Source organism: Strix aluco, chromosome 3 (genome assembly GCF_031877795.1).
Source record: "Strix aluco isolate bStrAlu1 chromosome 3, bStrAlu1.hap1, whole genome shotgun sequence".
Classification (NCBI taxonomy): domain Eukaryota; kingdom Metazoa; phylum Chordata; class Aves; order Strigiformes; family Strigidae; genus Strix; species Strix aluco.
Window position 1 is genome coordinate 88,031,301 of NC_133933.1, and position 15,206 is coordinate 88,046,506.

The window sequence follows — 15,206 nt, forward strand, 5'->3', positions numbered from 1 at the left end:
GCTTACTGGTCATTCAGTCACATAATTTACCTCAGCCCCATCAGTGCACCCTTTGGTCACCTCCCCAGATGATAGTAAAGTGCAGGGTAAACTCCATGGAACTGGTGGAAGTTGTACTAAACCTGCTGTTTACAAAGAAATGCTTTGGTCTTTGGACATCTTTATTTGTATTTGTGATAGTAAATTAATGCTTTAAATTCAATCAACACTTTTAAAACCAGAATCAGTATTCACTGAAATTGTTTTGTAGGTACTGATTTACAACAGACACAAATGCAAACAGGACAGTATTGCTTGATATACTATAAAGCCAAATCTACTCACCACATGGATGGGATGCCTCAAGAAAAAAAAAAAAAAAAACAACAAAACTAAATAGAGTAAGTTTTATGATATCACAGCACCTAAAAAAATGACTGTTCTCTCTGAGGGCAACTCTTCATGGGAGGTCTCTGCTGAGTATGGAAAACCTTACTGGGGAACAGGAAATTATCTGGACTTGCTCAGCAAGTTGAATAACAAAGTCCTCGATGAACAGGTACAAAGGTCTAATGTTACATCAATTTATATGTAGTTAATCCAGCAAAATTATTGTGGTCACTGCATTTATCAATACACAACTTGTATTTGTACAATTCTCTCTGTGACAATTTATCATAATACAGACCCTATAATACAGCTAACATAATTCTTACCTTTCAAGTGGAGGAACATTCACTCACATTTTTTTCAGGCCCAAAGGGATGGTGTTTGTCTTGGGTGATTCTGGTGCATCAGCATAGTCAGCACAAGGTGAGCCACCTCTCCATTTCACCCAGTTTCTTCTGACTGCTGCTTCACCTCCTCCTCACTGGAGCCAGTACTGTTGTTTCTGTAACTGTTGGAGTGAAACGATCTGGGTGTAAAGTGCAACCTCTCACAAACAAACAAACAAGCCAATCAACCTGGCAGTAATACCACTTGAAGGTATTCATATTCCTCCTATCATATGCCTTTTGTTTCTCCTCCTGTGCTTCTGGTACCTTTATGTGGGACCAGTCAAACCAGCAGTAGCTGATATGGCTTAGAAATGTTACAGGACTTCTTTTCTTTATTAAATCAGAGCAGCTATCTAATGTTGTTAGTTCTCAAGGGTTCCTACATTCTTGCTCTGTCAAGAGGGATGAACTGAGGCCACGATTACAGTTGAGAATGAGGGTGCCAATTCTCTCAACTAGTATTGCCACTGAGAAAAGAGCATGAATAACTGAACCCTATGAGTAAAAATGAAGTAAAAATGCAGATGTAATCACTATAATTAATTAATTCCAGTACCAGGCTGCCTCCTTCTCAAATATGCTGGCTGCTACTGTGCATTTCCAAGTCAGAGTAACATGCTAATTGAGATATAACAATCAGGGTGGAAAACTATGGAAGATGAAGTCAGGTATACCAAGCCACAGTCAATCAGGAAAATTTAAATGTAATGTCTTTGAAATTAATGTTATCTGACAAGGAGCTAGTGACCTGCCTGGGCTGGTGTGTGAGCCTGTAAATGTGAGCTTGCTGCATTCTCCATAAACTTCATCCTTGTAAGGACTTGACAAAAACTCCTTTAAATAAAGCACTGCAGCCACCTAGCCTTGAAAAGATGCAAGTGTTCAGTAACATTGATCACAGCCTGGAATTAAGCAAAAGCCTTCCATGTATTTGTAGATACTTCAGGAGCCAGTAAAAGATGTATCAGTTGAAGCAAATAACACAGAAACAAACTGACTTAAGAAACAGAAAAACAAGAAATCACTGAAAGGCATCAGTGATCTAAATGTCCATCTTTCATGAGTTTGTCTTTACAACGTTGCAGGACAGTCATTTTGCTTGGCTCATAATCAATTCTTGCTAATGCTATGTTCTCTGGTTCTGCCTAACGCTGATGAGATAAGGAACAAATGGATCAATGCTCTCATTGTATTTACTGGGAAACCAGTAATCAGGACAGAGGACTCAATTCCCTGAATCCTAATTATATATGAATTTGCTAGAGTGTCCCTTTAGACTGCCATAAATTATGAACAAATAGCAACAAAAATATGAGAAGAGGAAAACAGTGTCAGTGGTAGAAAATGTGGACAGAATCAAACATAAACCCATGCTGCTGCAGTATAAGGGCACTTATAATTTTCCTCTGTTGTCAACCCCTGGGTAGTTCCCAGACCATAAATCACACAGCAAACCTGCCCTTCCTCCTCTCAAATATTTTCAAGTTGGGCACCCGTTACTAAAACAAGACTCATATTCACTGAGATTACCTGCCTATCTGGACTAATACTCCGATTCCTGCTCTTCTGATTAGTAAAGACAACAGAGATACCTTAGTAGTACCCCACAGCAAAACAAGTTAACTCCAGACATTCCTATTCTCCCTTCTTTAAAAGGAATTTTCAATAGATCGGTCAGACTTCTGATGCTAGTTAACTACCAAAATTAATTTTTGATTTTCCATTCAGCTACAGAACTAGCTGAGAATGAAAAATGAAGAACACATAACATAAAATCAAAACTGGGATGAAAGACTGAAACAAAAGATTCAAAGAATGGTCACAAATGTACTTTTTATTTTCCAGGTGCACAGTAGTTTTAGAAATCTCGCTCCTAGAGCTGTAAAAGGATTAAAAGGAGATCTAGTGTGGCAGCCTATGGCACACTTATATTGTGTGAATTACAGTATTTTTCTCTGGTGTGTTTGATGCTGTTCTCTGTTGAGAACAGGCTGATGGTATACACGAACTCAGTTGGATAGCCAGTGTTCTCCTCATGGGTTGTTTTGTTAGAGCTACTTGAGAACTGATTTATTTCTTTTGTTATTTTTAAATTACCTGGAAAAATTCAGGCTCCTGGTTCAAGAAAAATGCATCCCATTTGTAACACTGAATAAGCTGAGTACACACAGTTTTTATGCTTTGAGTAACTACAAAATCATTTTTTAATAACCACACTTGCCAATACTTTATGTGGGAAAAAAAAATCCAAGCTCTTGATTACTGGTATTTAATATCAACATGATCACATTGATAAAATATCAAATTATCAAAAAAAACAAAAGGCTTTTAATCTCAGTTCTTCTGCTTGCTACAGTCTAAGATTCCTCAGAATATAAATCTTGTACTTCTGATGCTTCCTTATACATAAAAAGAACAGCCTTGTACCATCCTCAGTGATAGGAAGTGACAGGCAGAGCATGACATCACTCTTTATTTTTAACTGACTGCCTTCTGGTGAATTTATTTTGCTGTCAGTAAATATTACAGCAGTGTTAGTCACATTCAGGCTTTACGGAGACAGAAGCCCTGTGCTGAGTTTGATCCCAGAAGCCCGCAGTACTTAGCATTTGAAGGGGGAATCTTTATTTCCAAATTCAGCACAATGGCTTGCATCCACAGACAGATTAATAAGAATACGTCTCAGAGACATGCTAAAGTACACATCAAAGGTCTACAACCACCAGAGGCATCCATGCGAATTTTACCATTACAGCTGCACCAGATGATAGGCTAATCACTTACAAAAATATCAAATTCCATACTCAAGAACATAGGTTTAGTCAGCAAGTAACTGACTACTGATATTTAATTAAACTTGCCACCAGTCTGAGTCCAGCAGCTTTTAACAGTGTCCATGTTCCTATTATCACTAATATCACTTATCTTGTTAGTATCACTACACATGCAGTGTCTAAAATAAGATAGGGTAAGGAAGTTTATTACCAGAGAACATAATTTAAAGACATGTTTCTATCCTTCTCCTGCAGACAGCGAGAGTCTTTAAAATGAAGAAGTGGAGAAACTGCACCTTCAGGATTCCCTAAGAGAGCAGAGATCCAGCATGGACTATGCATATGCTACCTTGTCTCCATTGCCTTTGTAAATCTATTTGGCTTTGCTCATCCACCAGCTTGTCTTCATGCAATATTCAAGCACAGTGTAGCCTTAATAACTATCACATCATCATTGTTATTATTAAATAAACCTACTATTATGTTATTACCAAATAATGCTACCTGGGGCCTGGGTTAAAGATGTGAAGAGAAAGATTCCTACCCTGGTACAGCCCTCGGATTATTATCCGTTATTGATTTTTCAGCTAGGCAGCGATGAAGTTGCAACAAGAAGTCCAAGGACAATCAAGAGAGGCTTCAGGGCCTTGGGAAGACTGATTAAGGGATCAGGAGCAGAAGTAGTGCTCTCCTCTATCCTTCCAGTTGCAGGGAATGATGAGGGAAGAAAGAAGAAGATCCAGCAGATCAATACCTGGCTCTGAGCCTGGTGTCACTGGCAGAATTTTGGGGTTTTTGATCATGGGTCAGTTGACAGGACACCAGGCCTGCTGGCAACAGATGGGGTACATTTGTCCCAAAGGGGGAAAAGGATCTTTGCACAGGAGTTAGCAGGGCTCATCGAAAGAGCTTTAAACTAGATTTGAAGGGTGAAAGGGATAAAACCAGGCTCGCTAGAGATAAGCCTGGGGGCAGCATGCCAATGTTTGGGGGACAGTGTGCTAGCAAGGTCCTTTAGTCTGCCTTCTCCGTGAAGGTGGGGGTTGGAGATCCATGCAGCAGCAAAGACACAAGGGTTATTGATCTGTTAGAAACCACTGAAGTGCCTGAGAATGGTCACATAGGAATTAGGGCTTCTCCCCCCAAAAAGGTGGCTGGATCAGTAGCCCAACTGAAGTGCAACTACACCAATGCACGCAGCGTGGGCAACAAACAGGAGGAGCTGGAATCCATTGTGCAGCAGGAAAACTATGACATAGTTGCCATTATGGAAACATAGTGGGATGACTTGCACAGCTGAAGTGCTGCAATGGATGGCTATATATGCTTTAGAAGGGATAGGCAAGGAAGGAGAGGCAGTGGAGTAGCCCTGTATGTTAGGGAGTGTTTTGACTGTCTAGAGCTTAATGATGGTGATGATAGGGTTGAGTGTTTATGGGCAAGAATCAGGGGGAAAGCCAACAAGGCAGATATCATGGTGGGAGTCTTATAGAACACCCAGCCAGCATGAAGAAGTAGATTAAATATAAGCAGCTGGGGAAGTCTCACAATTGCTAGCCCTTGCTCTCATGTGGGACTTCCAACTTACCAGATGTCAGCTGGAAATACAATACAGTGGGGAGGAAACAGTTCAGGAGGTTCCTGCATCGTGTGGAAGACAACTTCTGACACAGCTGGTGAGGAAGCCAACTAGGGAAGGCACCCCACTGGACCTTCTGTTGAAGGACTTGTGGCTGATGTGATGGTTGGAGGAAGTCTTGGGCATAGTGATCACGAAATGATAGAGTTTTCGATTCTTGGAGAAGTAAGGATGGGTGGTCAGCAGAACTTCCACCTTGGACTGATGGAGGGCTGACTTTGGCCTGTTTAGGAGCCTGGTTGTCAAGAGTCCCTTGGGAGTCAGTCCTGAAGGGCAGAGGAGTCCAACAAGGCTGGACATTCTTCAACAAGGAAATCTTAAAGGAGCAGGAGCAGGACGTCCCCATGTGCCTAAAGACAAGCCAGCAGGGAAGAAGACCGGCCTGGCCAAACAGAGAGCTTTGGCTGGAACTCAGGAAAAAAAGGAGAGTTTATGACCTTTGGAAGAAAGGGAAGGCAACTCAGGAGGACTACAAGGATGTCATGAGGTTATTCAGGGAGAAAATTAGAAGGGCCAAAGCCCAACTAGAACTTAATCTGGCTACTGCTGTAAAAGACAATAAAAAATGTTTCTATAAATACATTAGCAACAAAAGGAGGGCTAAGGAGAATCTCCATCCTTTATTGGATGCAGGGGAAAACACAGTGGCAAAGGCTGGTGAAAAGGCTGAGGTACTTAATGCCTTCTTTGCCTCAGTCTTTAAGAGTAAGACCAGTTGTTCTTTGGGTACCCAGCTACCTGAGCTGGAAGACAGCGACAGGGAGCAGAATGAAGCCCCCAAAATCCAAGGGGGAATGGTTGGTGACCTGCTACACCACTTATACACACACAAGTCTATGGGGTTGGATGGGATCCACCCCAGGGTACTGAGGGAGCTGGTAAAGTGCTCACCAAGCCACTTCCCATCATCTATCAGCAGCCCTGGCTAACCTGAGAGGTCCCAGTTGACTGGAGGTTAGCAAATGTGACACCCACCTACAAGAAGGGCTGTAAGGAGGATCTGGGGAACTACAGGCCTGTCAGTTTGGCCTTGGTGCCAGGGAAGGTTATGGAGCAGATCATCTTGAGCGCCACCACACAGCATGTACAAGGTCATCAGGCCCAGTCAGCATGGGTTTATGAAAGGCAGGTCCTGCTTGGGTAACCTGATCTCCTTCTATGACAAGGTCATCTGCTTAGTGGATGAGGGAAAGGCTGTGTCTGCCTAGAATTTAGTAAAGCCTTTGACTCTGTTTCCCACAGCATTCTCCTGGAGAAACTGGCTGCTCATGGTTTGGTTGGGTGTACTCTTCACTGCGTAAAAAACTGGCTGGATGGCCGGCCCAAAGAGTTGTGGTGAATGGCGTTAAATCCAGTTGGAGGCCGGTCACAAGTGATGTTCCCTAGGGCTCAGTACTGGGGCCAGTTCTGGTTAATATCTTTATCAATGATCTGGATGAGAATATCGAGTGCACCCTCAGTAAGTTTGCAGATGACACCAAGTTGGGTGGGAGTGTTGATCTGCTCGAGGGTAGGGAGGCTCTGCAGAGAGATCTGGACAGGCTGGAGCGATGGGCTAAGGCCAACTGTATGAGGTTCAACAAGGCTCACTGCTGGGTCCGGCACTTGGGTCACAACAACCCCATGCAACGCTACAGGCTTGGGGAAGAGTGGCTGGAGAGCTGTCTAGCAGAAAAGGACCTGGGGGTGTTGGTCAACAGCTGGCTGAATATGAGCTGGCAGTGTGCCCAAGTGGCCAGAAGGCCAATGGCATCCTGGCTGGTATCAGAAATAGTGTGGGCAGCAGGACTAGGGAAGAGATTGTCTCCCTGTACTTGGCACTAGTGAGGCCGCACCTCAAATACTCTGTTCAGTTTTGGGCCTGTGGTGGTTTGACCTTGGCAAAATGCCAGGTACCCACCAAGTTGCTCTATAATTTCCCCCCCTTCCCCTTTTTTTTCTCAACAGGGCAAAGAGGGGAAAGAAAATAAGATAGGAAAAAAACCCAACCAACCTTTGTGGGTAAAACAAAAGCAGTTTTAATATAAGCAAAGTGAAGCAAAGGTCCGCGTGTGGAAGCAAAAAAACCAGATTTATTCTCTACTTCCCATGAACAGGCGATGTCGGGCCTTCTCAGGAAGCAGGGCTCCAATACGTGTAGTGGTTGCCTCGGAGGACCAAGGGTGACCCCACCCCCTTCCTCCTTTCTCCCAGCTTTATACTGAGCAGACGTCATATGGTCTGGAATATCCCTTTGGTCAGTTCGGGTCAGCTGTCCTGGTTGTGTCCCCTCTCAAGATCTTGCCCACCCCGTCCCACTGTGGGAGGGGAAATGTCAGAAAGAGCCTTGGTGCTGTGTAAGCACTACTCAGCAGTAGCCACAACACCAGTGTGCTATCAACACCCTGCCAGCTCCCAACATAAAACACAGCACCATGAGGGCTGCTATAGGGGAAAACCAATTCTGGCCCAGCCAGACCCAGTACAGGGCCCCTCAGTACAAGAAAGACATTGAAGTGCTGGAGTGCATCCAAAGAAAGTTAATGAAGCTGGTAAAGGGTCTAGAGCACAAGTCTTAGGAGGAGCAGCTGAGGGAACTGGGGTTGTTTAGCCTGGAGAAAAGGAGGCTCAGGGGAGACCCTATTGCTCTCTGCAACTACCTGAAAAGAGGTTGTAGCGAGGCAGGTGTCGGTATCTTCTCCCAAGGAACAAGCAATAGAACAAGAGGAAATGGCCTCAGGTTGTGCCAAGGGAGGTTTAGACTGGATATTGGAAAAAATTTCTTCACCAAAAGGGCTGTTGAGCATTGGAACAGGCTGCCCAGGGAAGTGGCGGAGTCATCATCCCTGGAGGTATTTAAAAGCCATGTAGATGCACTTAGGGACATGGTTTAGTGGTGGACATGGCAGTGCTAGGTTAATGGTTGGACTCGAAGATTTGAAAGGTCTTTTCCAACCTAAACAATTCTATGATTCTAGTAGAAGACCAAGTTCTGAAAATCAAAGTTTTGCATGCCCACAGTAATAAGCACAACTAGATGGATGCAAGGGCAGAAAATACGTGTTTTCCTCCAAAAGAAGAACACAGCAAGAAGTTGGGTCTTGTCTCTGTCCTTCGTTAACACTCCTGCTCTAAGTCACTTCATTCAGGCAGTGAATGCATTAAAAGTCTGCCAACAGCATATACACAATTTAAAAACATAAAGCTATGAGTCTTAGTGGACCCTGCAATTGCTTGGAGGACCATCAGGCTCTATTGCTTCTTGCAATGGGCTAATAGTCCTTAGTATTGCTCTTTCTGCCTTCTTTTCTCTCAGAGGATTTTGTATCTTTTAATGTTTATGTTTTTCTTCCTGAATCTTTGAACTGCTGATTCCAGCACAATAATTTTACCTCTGTCTACAATTTTACCTTTCTTATCTTGCATGGCTCAAAACTACGTACTTTCTCACAACTCTTATCTCGCAGTTTAGCAATTTTTGCACAAGTCAGAAGGTTATTCGGTTCGGCTGAGAGGGGCAGCACGCTGACATTATGTAGCCCACAGATTCTGAACAGTACTGGGGAACTGTTCAGATTTCCACGTGGACTCTGTCTTCTAGATATGTGGTTATAAATTTAACTTTTTTCACTGAATAAACCAGTGAAGTCCCTATAAGGAAATGCTATACGTGTTAACGAGTAAGAGGCACAACATCCCTACATACTTCCATGTTATCACTACCCAAGTAAAAACTTGAAAAGATTTAAAAAGAGGGTGAGGCCCGTTACACACTGCGAGAGGCCGTCTGGGTGCAGTTACGCGCCGAGCCGCAGCACCGCGGGGCAGCCCCTGCCCGACCCCCCCTCTCGCCGCCCGGGCTCCCCTCCGTTGCCCCGCCGCCTCCCGCGGCTGACGGGGAAGGCCGGGGCCAGCCGAGGGCGTTCCCCGACGGGACTCGCCCGCCCCTGGCTCCCACCGGCGCGGGGGGACGCTCCCCGGGGGCTCCGGTCACCCCCGCGTTTAGAAAAGCCCCGGCGAGCGAAGGGCCTCGGGACGGGCCGGTGTCCGAGGCAGCGCCGAGGCCGAGAACGCCGCCGGGGCGCTGGACAGTGAAAAAGGGAATCGTCTAGTCCGTGGTTTTTGTTTGTTTGGGGTTTCTGGTGGGTTGGTGTTTGCCGCCTCTACCCCGCAGCACCGCAGGCCCGTTCCCCGCGGCCGGGCCCGATGCGCATGTGCCGGCGGTCCGCGCAGGCGCGGGGGGGTGGCGGGTGGCGGCGGCGGCGATGGGCGGGCGGCTGGCACGCGTGTTCCGGACATTCAACGTGGAGAGTCGGGCCCGCCGCGAGATCAGCAAGGAGAAGCCCACGCCCGCGCCGCGGCACCCCAGCTCTCGGCTGGGCGAGCTGGCCGGTGGGTGCCGGCCTCGCCAGGCCGCGGGGCGAGGCCGGAGGGGCTGCCGGCGGGGGGCGGTGTCTGCGGGGCCGAGCCGCGGAGGGGCAAAGCGGGTGCTGGGGACGGGCTGCGTGGGGGAGGCGCTGGGGGCGCAGGGCGGCGGCCACCCCCGGAGGGGCGCGGGGCCGGTGACATTGAGAGCGGGGCGGCTGGGCGCGCGGGGCATGCTGGGAGCCGTGGCCGGCGACGGTTGCTAGGGGCGGTTGCTAGGGGCGGTTGCTAGGGGCGGCCATGGCGCAGCGGCTGCCGGGCCTGCGGCGGGTCGGCTCCACGGGCCGGTGCGTAGCAGCGAGGAGCGTGCCGCCAGCGGGTGCGCCGCTCTGCGCCGCGCCGTGCGGCCCTGAGGGTGGCGCGGCGGCGCCGTGTGAAGCGGCGTTGTCAGCGCCTGAGCTGGTGGGAAACCGAAACTTTGCCGGGAAGCACCGTGCGCCTTGGGAGTCGCGCCGTTCCTCTGGGGAAGCGATTGAGCTGGCAGAACTACAGAAAGGAAGCAGTTTGACTCAGATTTGTCTTTTCTCTCTCCTTCTGTTTTTTCTTCCCTTCTTCTCCCCACTGCCTTCAGGCCACTCAGAGATACAAGAAGAAATTTTCAGAAAGGACGACAGGCTCCTCACCTTGTTAAAAGGTGTTTATGTTGAGTCCAGAGATCCACCCGTGCAGGTGAGTATGTCTCTCTGTAGGAGGCATACCAGCATCAGCCTTGTGGTTTTCAAACTCAGCACAAATTCTGTATAAAGAAAAATGCTCTGTTAGTGCCTAAAAGCTACCTTTTTTATAGGTAAAACTGATGTTTCATTACTCTTTTATATATCGATAGCACTGACTGTGTTTGATCCTGGGTCTTGAACATGTGACAGATTATGATTGTACAACCTTTTAAATGCTTATGCAGTCTTCCTTTTTAAATTCACGTTGATCTTACTTTGTTTTTCACTTAAATTCCCACTTCTGTTTCCTCTAAGGCAGAAGGACAGTTGGCCAGCTTTTTGCAAAGGTGCAGGAGTTTGCCAGAGATCTCTTGTAAAGTTGTTAGAAGAAAAGAGATTAGGACTACTATGGGAGCATGGATGTCAAAGACACTAACATTTTAGTGGTGTCTTTAACTAATGATGTTAATGTCATACTGTGCAGAGGCTTCCTTATGCAGCTGAGGAAGTGACTTAGGTTTTTTTCTGCATAACCTTTGGACTGTTTGGTGATAGGTTTCCTCATTGCCAAGGACTGCAGTCTTTGACTTGGAAGGCAAAGCATACCCCTTGCAGTAAAATGCAGACTGGGGTTCAGTCTTCTCTTTTCCACCATGTTATATTACAACTTGTGCATTTTACCTGTTGCATTATTGGACCTCTTTAGCTGCTTTATTCAGTAATAGAAGTTTTATCATCATGTAGCAATAAAATTACTAAGTCTAATTTGCCACTTTCATAGTACCTTGTACTCAAGACTAGAAGTACTTAAAAATGCAAGCAGATTTCTGCAGTCTCTCCCTGAATTTTCCAAGTAATCTCCATCCTTAATTCTAATTATAGAGGTTAGGACTCTAATCTTGAAGTGCTGAAGGTCTAATTTCAGTATCTTTCAATATTCATTTATAAGCCTGTCAAGAGAGATTAGAGAAAAAGCCAAAAGTGGAACAAATCTTAGTGCTTGATTCTGTGCTTACTCTGAGGTTACTGCCACATAAGACTTGCTCTTGTGGTGTGTCTACTTGCAGATGTTACAAAGAGCATGATTAACGTGTTAGCGTGGAGCCTTGTGGGCAAAACTTGACCCAAAAGCTTCCTTCCTTTCCTGATGTTATTCTGAATATATACTTGGTATGTCTGTCTGTGGTAAGTGGAAAAGCACCAGCTCTAAGTCCTGAAGTGGCAGATACCCAGAGACAGATATTTTATTAAGACTTGAAAAATTGCTCGTTATCTGAGCACAGTTTTAGCACACAGTAAAAGGAGGAAATGGAGAACTGGTAGCATCATTAGACATTCTCTGTAGTTTAGAAACAGACAGGCAGTTACCGATGCTGCAGCATCCACATTGGTTTTCTCAGCTTGTGAGTTAATACAGAATGTCTGTGGGCTAATCAGTGCCTGTGGACTCTGATAACTTTAAAAGTAGTTTTTCTTAAACTTAAGGCGGCTTTCCATTGTGCCTTTTTTGCAGTGTGTCATTCACTGGTTAAATCTTAATAAAAGGCGACATGGGGAAGGCAGAGCTGGTTTAGAAATGACTTGGAAATATGAAGGGACTTGGGAGAAGAAACTTCACATGTCTGAGCACTGCAGTAGTCATGGGAATTAAACTCCATATGATGCTGCAAAATAGTTTCTTTTTGTCCAGCAAGGCTGGTTTGTAGTATGTTTTTTTTTTTCTCCTTGCCATGAATTAGTACCAAATATTAGGTTAACTACATTGACGTTTGGCTACCAAAATCTGTGGTTTTCCGAGTCTGTACAACACTTGGAGTTCAATGATGGTAGCTTTTCAAAATTTGGGTGGGGGCTGACATCATATGTAGAATGGCTGTGGAAGAAAGGACAACTTTTGTGATACCAAGAAGCAAGGCTGGCTAAGCTTTTTTTTTTTAATGCTGTGAAAATGGGGAAAGCTAACAGGAAATGCCATATTTAGGAAAACAACTTGGCTGCTACAGTATGCATAGTAAACAGAACTGCTGTTAAGCTCTTTTTGTTTTCCTTCCCACAATTAGGTAAAAGATGGAGGTGGTGAACATCTTCCATGTAAACAGGAGGAAAAGAGACTTACAAAACTAGGCCACTTGGGAGATCTAGACGTTAAGAAAGTTCCCAAAGGCAAAATTTCCATTGTGGAGGCTCTGACGCTTCTTAATAATCATAAACTTCATCCTCAAATATGGACTGCAGAGAAAATAGCAGTGGAATACAGTCTGGAACTGAAGGAGGTCAACTCTCTTCTGGAATTCTTCATTCCTTTTGCTGTGCAGGAATTTCCTAAAGAAACCAAAAAAGCTATAAAGCCAACATAAAAATAATTACCAAACCTTGTATGACCTTACTCGTGTCTTAATTTTACTCTTGAGTATATTCAGTGTCTGAAAAGAGTTGGTAATGTGTCATCCACCAAGGCTGCTTCCTTGTACCAGTAAGATGTATTCACATAATTACACTATATTGGATGGCTTCAGTTAAATGCAGCAATTACAGGGTACAGTTATAAGCCAGAATAACTAATAAATTGTATGAGAACAGGTCACACAATTCTGATTATCCCATTCATATGTGACAAGTTTTCAGTTAAAACACGCAAGTTCTAGTGAGAACTTTAACAGATTGCCTTTCTTAGCAGAGACTTCTTGATCTTCAGCTAAATCAGTGCTCTGTGTGTATTAGGTATTAGGTCTGTAGTTTCATGTTACCATGTTCTTTCAAGGACTTGCTGTCAAGGTGTGTGTATATACAAACAGCTGTATTTCTTTTGTATAAGAATGGAATAGTATTCCTGTGTAAAGAAGATTGATGACAGGGTCATTTGGGAAATTCGGCTGTGTCAAAATAAAAAGGTGGTGAATAGCAAGAATGCCTCTTTCTGATGCTGGAACATGGCTGATGTGTAGCTCCTCTTTGGCTCTATTCTGATTTGGATTAAATATCTGCACCTCCCTGGGTACTGTCTGTCAGTCAGTGAATTTGTAAAGAGTGATGATCTTCTAGCATCAGTCTCTTGCAGCAGTCTATGGCACCTACTGTATGAGAAATAATGGTTCATATTATAATTAATAGGTAGCTATGAAATGCAACTGGATCTACCAACTGGACCCACTAGCAGGTCTTCTGTAAATGTCTGCCTGCGCTGTTACAATAGCCCTCTTTCCCCGTGGAGGCCTTATCTGACTGACTTACCCGAATGTGGGCTAGATCAGGTCACGTCCACTCACAACAGAGTACCCACGTGCTACCGGATTGAAGATGAACATCCCCCTTTCCAGTTGTTAGTAAAGGCTAACACAAACTCTGATGTGGTAACAGTGGATTGTAACCTTGATACTGTGACTATTCAGATCTGTGTAGGTAAGGAAGAAGTTTTGCACTAATGATTAATACTGCAGTAAAAAGTGGTTCATGTTTTCCAGATAAGCTGGGGAGGGTGGATGATCAAAATTGATATTTAAAAATGCATTATGGTTGCCTTCATTCAAAAGAAACAAGAAACAAGATTTTATGCAGTGCCAACATTGCTAGTGGCCCATCACCAAAGAAGCTGGATTTATTAAGAGGGTGGAAGTCAGTACCAGGCCTACAATGTAACTTTCTTTTTAAGAACTTTTCTGTCAGGTCTTAGATTTCAGTCTCTGGGAAATATCTCACCAAGATGATGATCAGCTTTGCTGTTTCGCAACAAGATGCTTTCCACTTCTTTCTCTGAGATGGAACAAGGTATTTAGAGTACAGTTTGCCACAGTGTATTCAAGGTTTTGCTTGATTCATTTCTGAAGTACATGATGCTGTACCTCAGTGGAAGATGACACCTAAGTGCATTATATAAAAATTTGAAATTGTTAGTCTTTGGTTGTGTGGATTGGGAATAGGCTTGTCATTCTTCCTGTAATGTAATGAGGACAGAGCTGCATGCTGAAACTAATGTATCTGAGTTACGTACCACGTTAAGATTTTTATTGTTTACCACAAAATACTCTTTTATAGAATGTTGCAACAGAAATACTTTATTGTTTGAGTACTGTTCATCCTAATGTAAATATTTAAAGTAATATTCAGAAAACGGCTGTGGAATGCATTTGGTACAGATACTGTTGTTGTTATCAGAGATGCTCTGATTTCCTCCTTTAAAAATAAATCTTTAATTAGGTATTGAAGTTGATTAAAAACTCACTGCAGTTGGCACCAGTCAACAGCTTAACCAGAGGCGCCTAGACTAATTTGGTATGTATTTTGTCTTCTGCCTTTGTGAACTGTCTTGTGGTGTGGCTGTACCATTACAGTACCCCATTTCACATAGAAAGTCCCTAGAGACATTATGGTATACTACTGCTTTAATTACACTCTTCAGCAGGCACGTGCTTTGGGATGTTTGGTGCTCATCATGTTCAGTGCTCCAGCCATACCTTCAGGACAAAATCTTGTCCATGAATGAGATGATTGCAAAGCAGTCCCCGGTTTCTCTGGAGCCAGGATCTCATCCTCAGACCATATTGTCCACAGTAGGGAAGCAGGCAGGCCCCACAGCACAGAGGTGGGCCAGGGATCCATCTCCCTGGAAGCAGGTGAACTCCCGGTGGCCCAGAAGGCTCCTCTGAAGCAGGGAACTTCGGCACAGTGCATTCACTTCAGGAAAACTAAGACGAAATGCAGTTTGCTGTCGACACACAAATTCTGCCAGTCACCTGCCCCACCTGCTGGGCAATGTCAAACCAGCATTATGAAGGCATTGCTGATACTATGGGATCGTGTAAAATCTGTACCTTTATATATCCAAACTATCCATAGTCTGAATGTTTAGCTTTCACTGTTTCTTCAGGCTGGAAGTGTTTACCTTGCCCAAAGCTCACAAGAAGGTCCAGAAGCATGGATCTCTTCTCTTTGCTCTGGTGGGAAAGCCTCTCCCTAGTCAAGCACTTTTCTGCTACCA

The 15,206-nt window shown here is 44.6% G+C and overlaps 1 protein-coding gene across 1 annotated transcript; it reads left to right on the plus strand.

The window, feature by feature from the left end:
- The first annotated feature begins 9,395 nt into the window (after positions 1 to 9,395).
- Positions 9,396 to 14,482, plus strand: NDUFAF4 (NADH:ubiquinone oxidoreductase complex assembly factor 4). The gene is made up of 3 exons (XM_074819508.1): positions 9,396 to 9,542; positions 10,147 to 10,244; positions 12,292 to 14,482. Exons 1-3 carry the CDS (start codon positions 9,416 to 9,418, stop codon positions 12,586 to 12,588), a joined length of 522 nt encoding a protein of 173 aa, XP_074675609.1. The 5' UTR covers positions 9,396 to 9,415; the 3' UTR covers positions 12,589 to 14,482.
- The last annotated feature ends 724 nt before the right edge of the window (positions 14,483 to 15,206 follow it).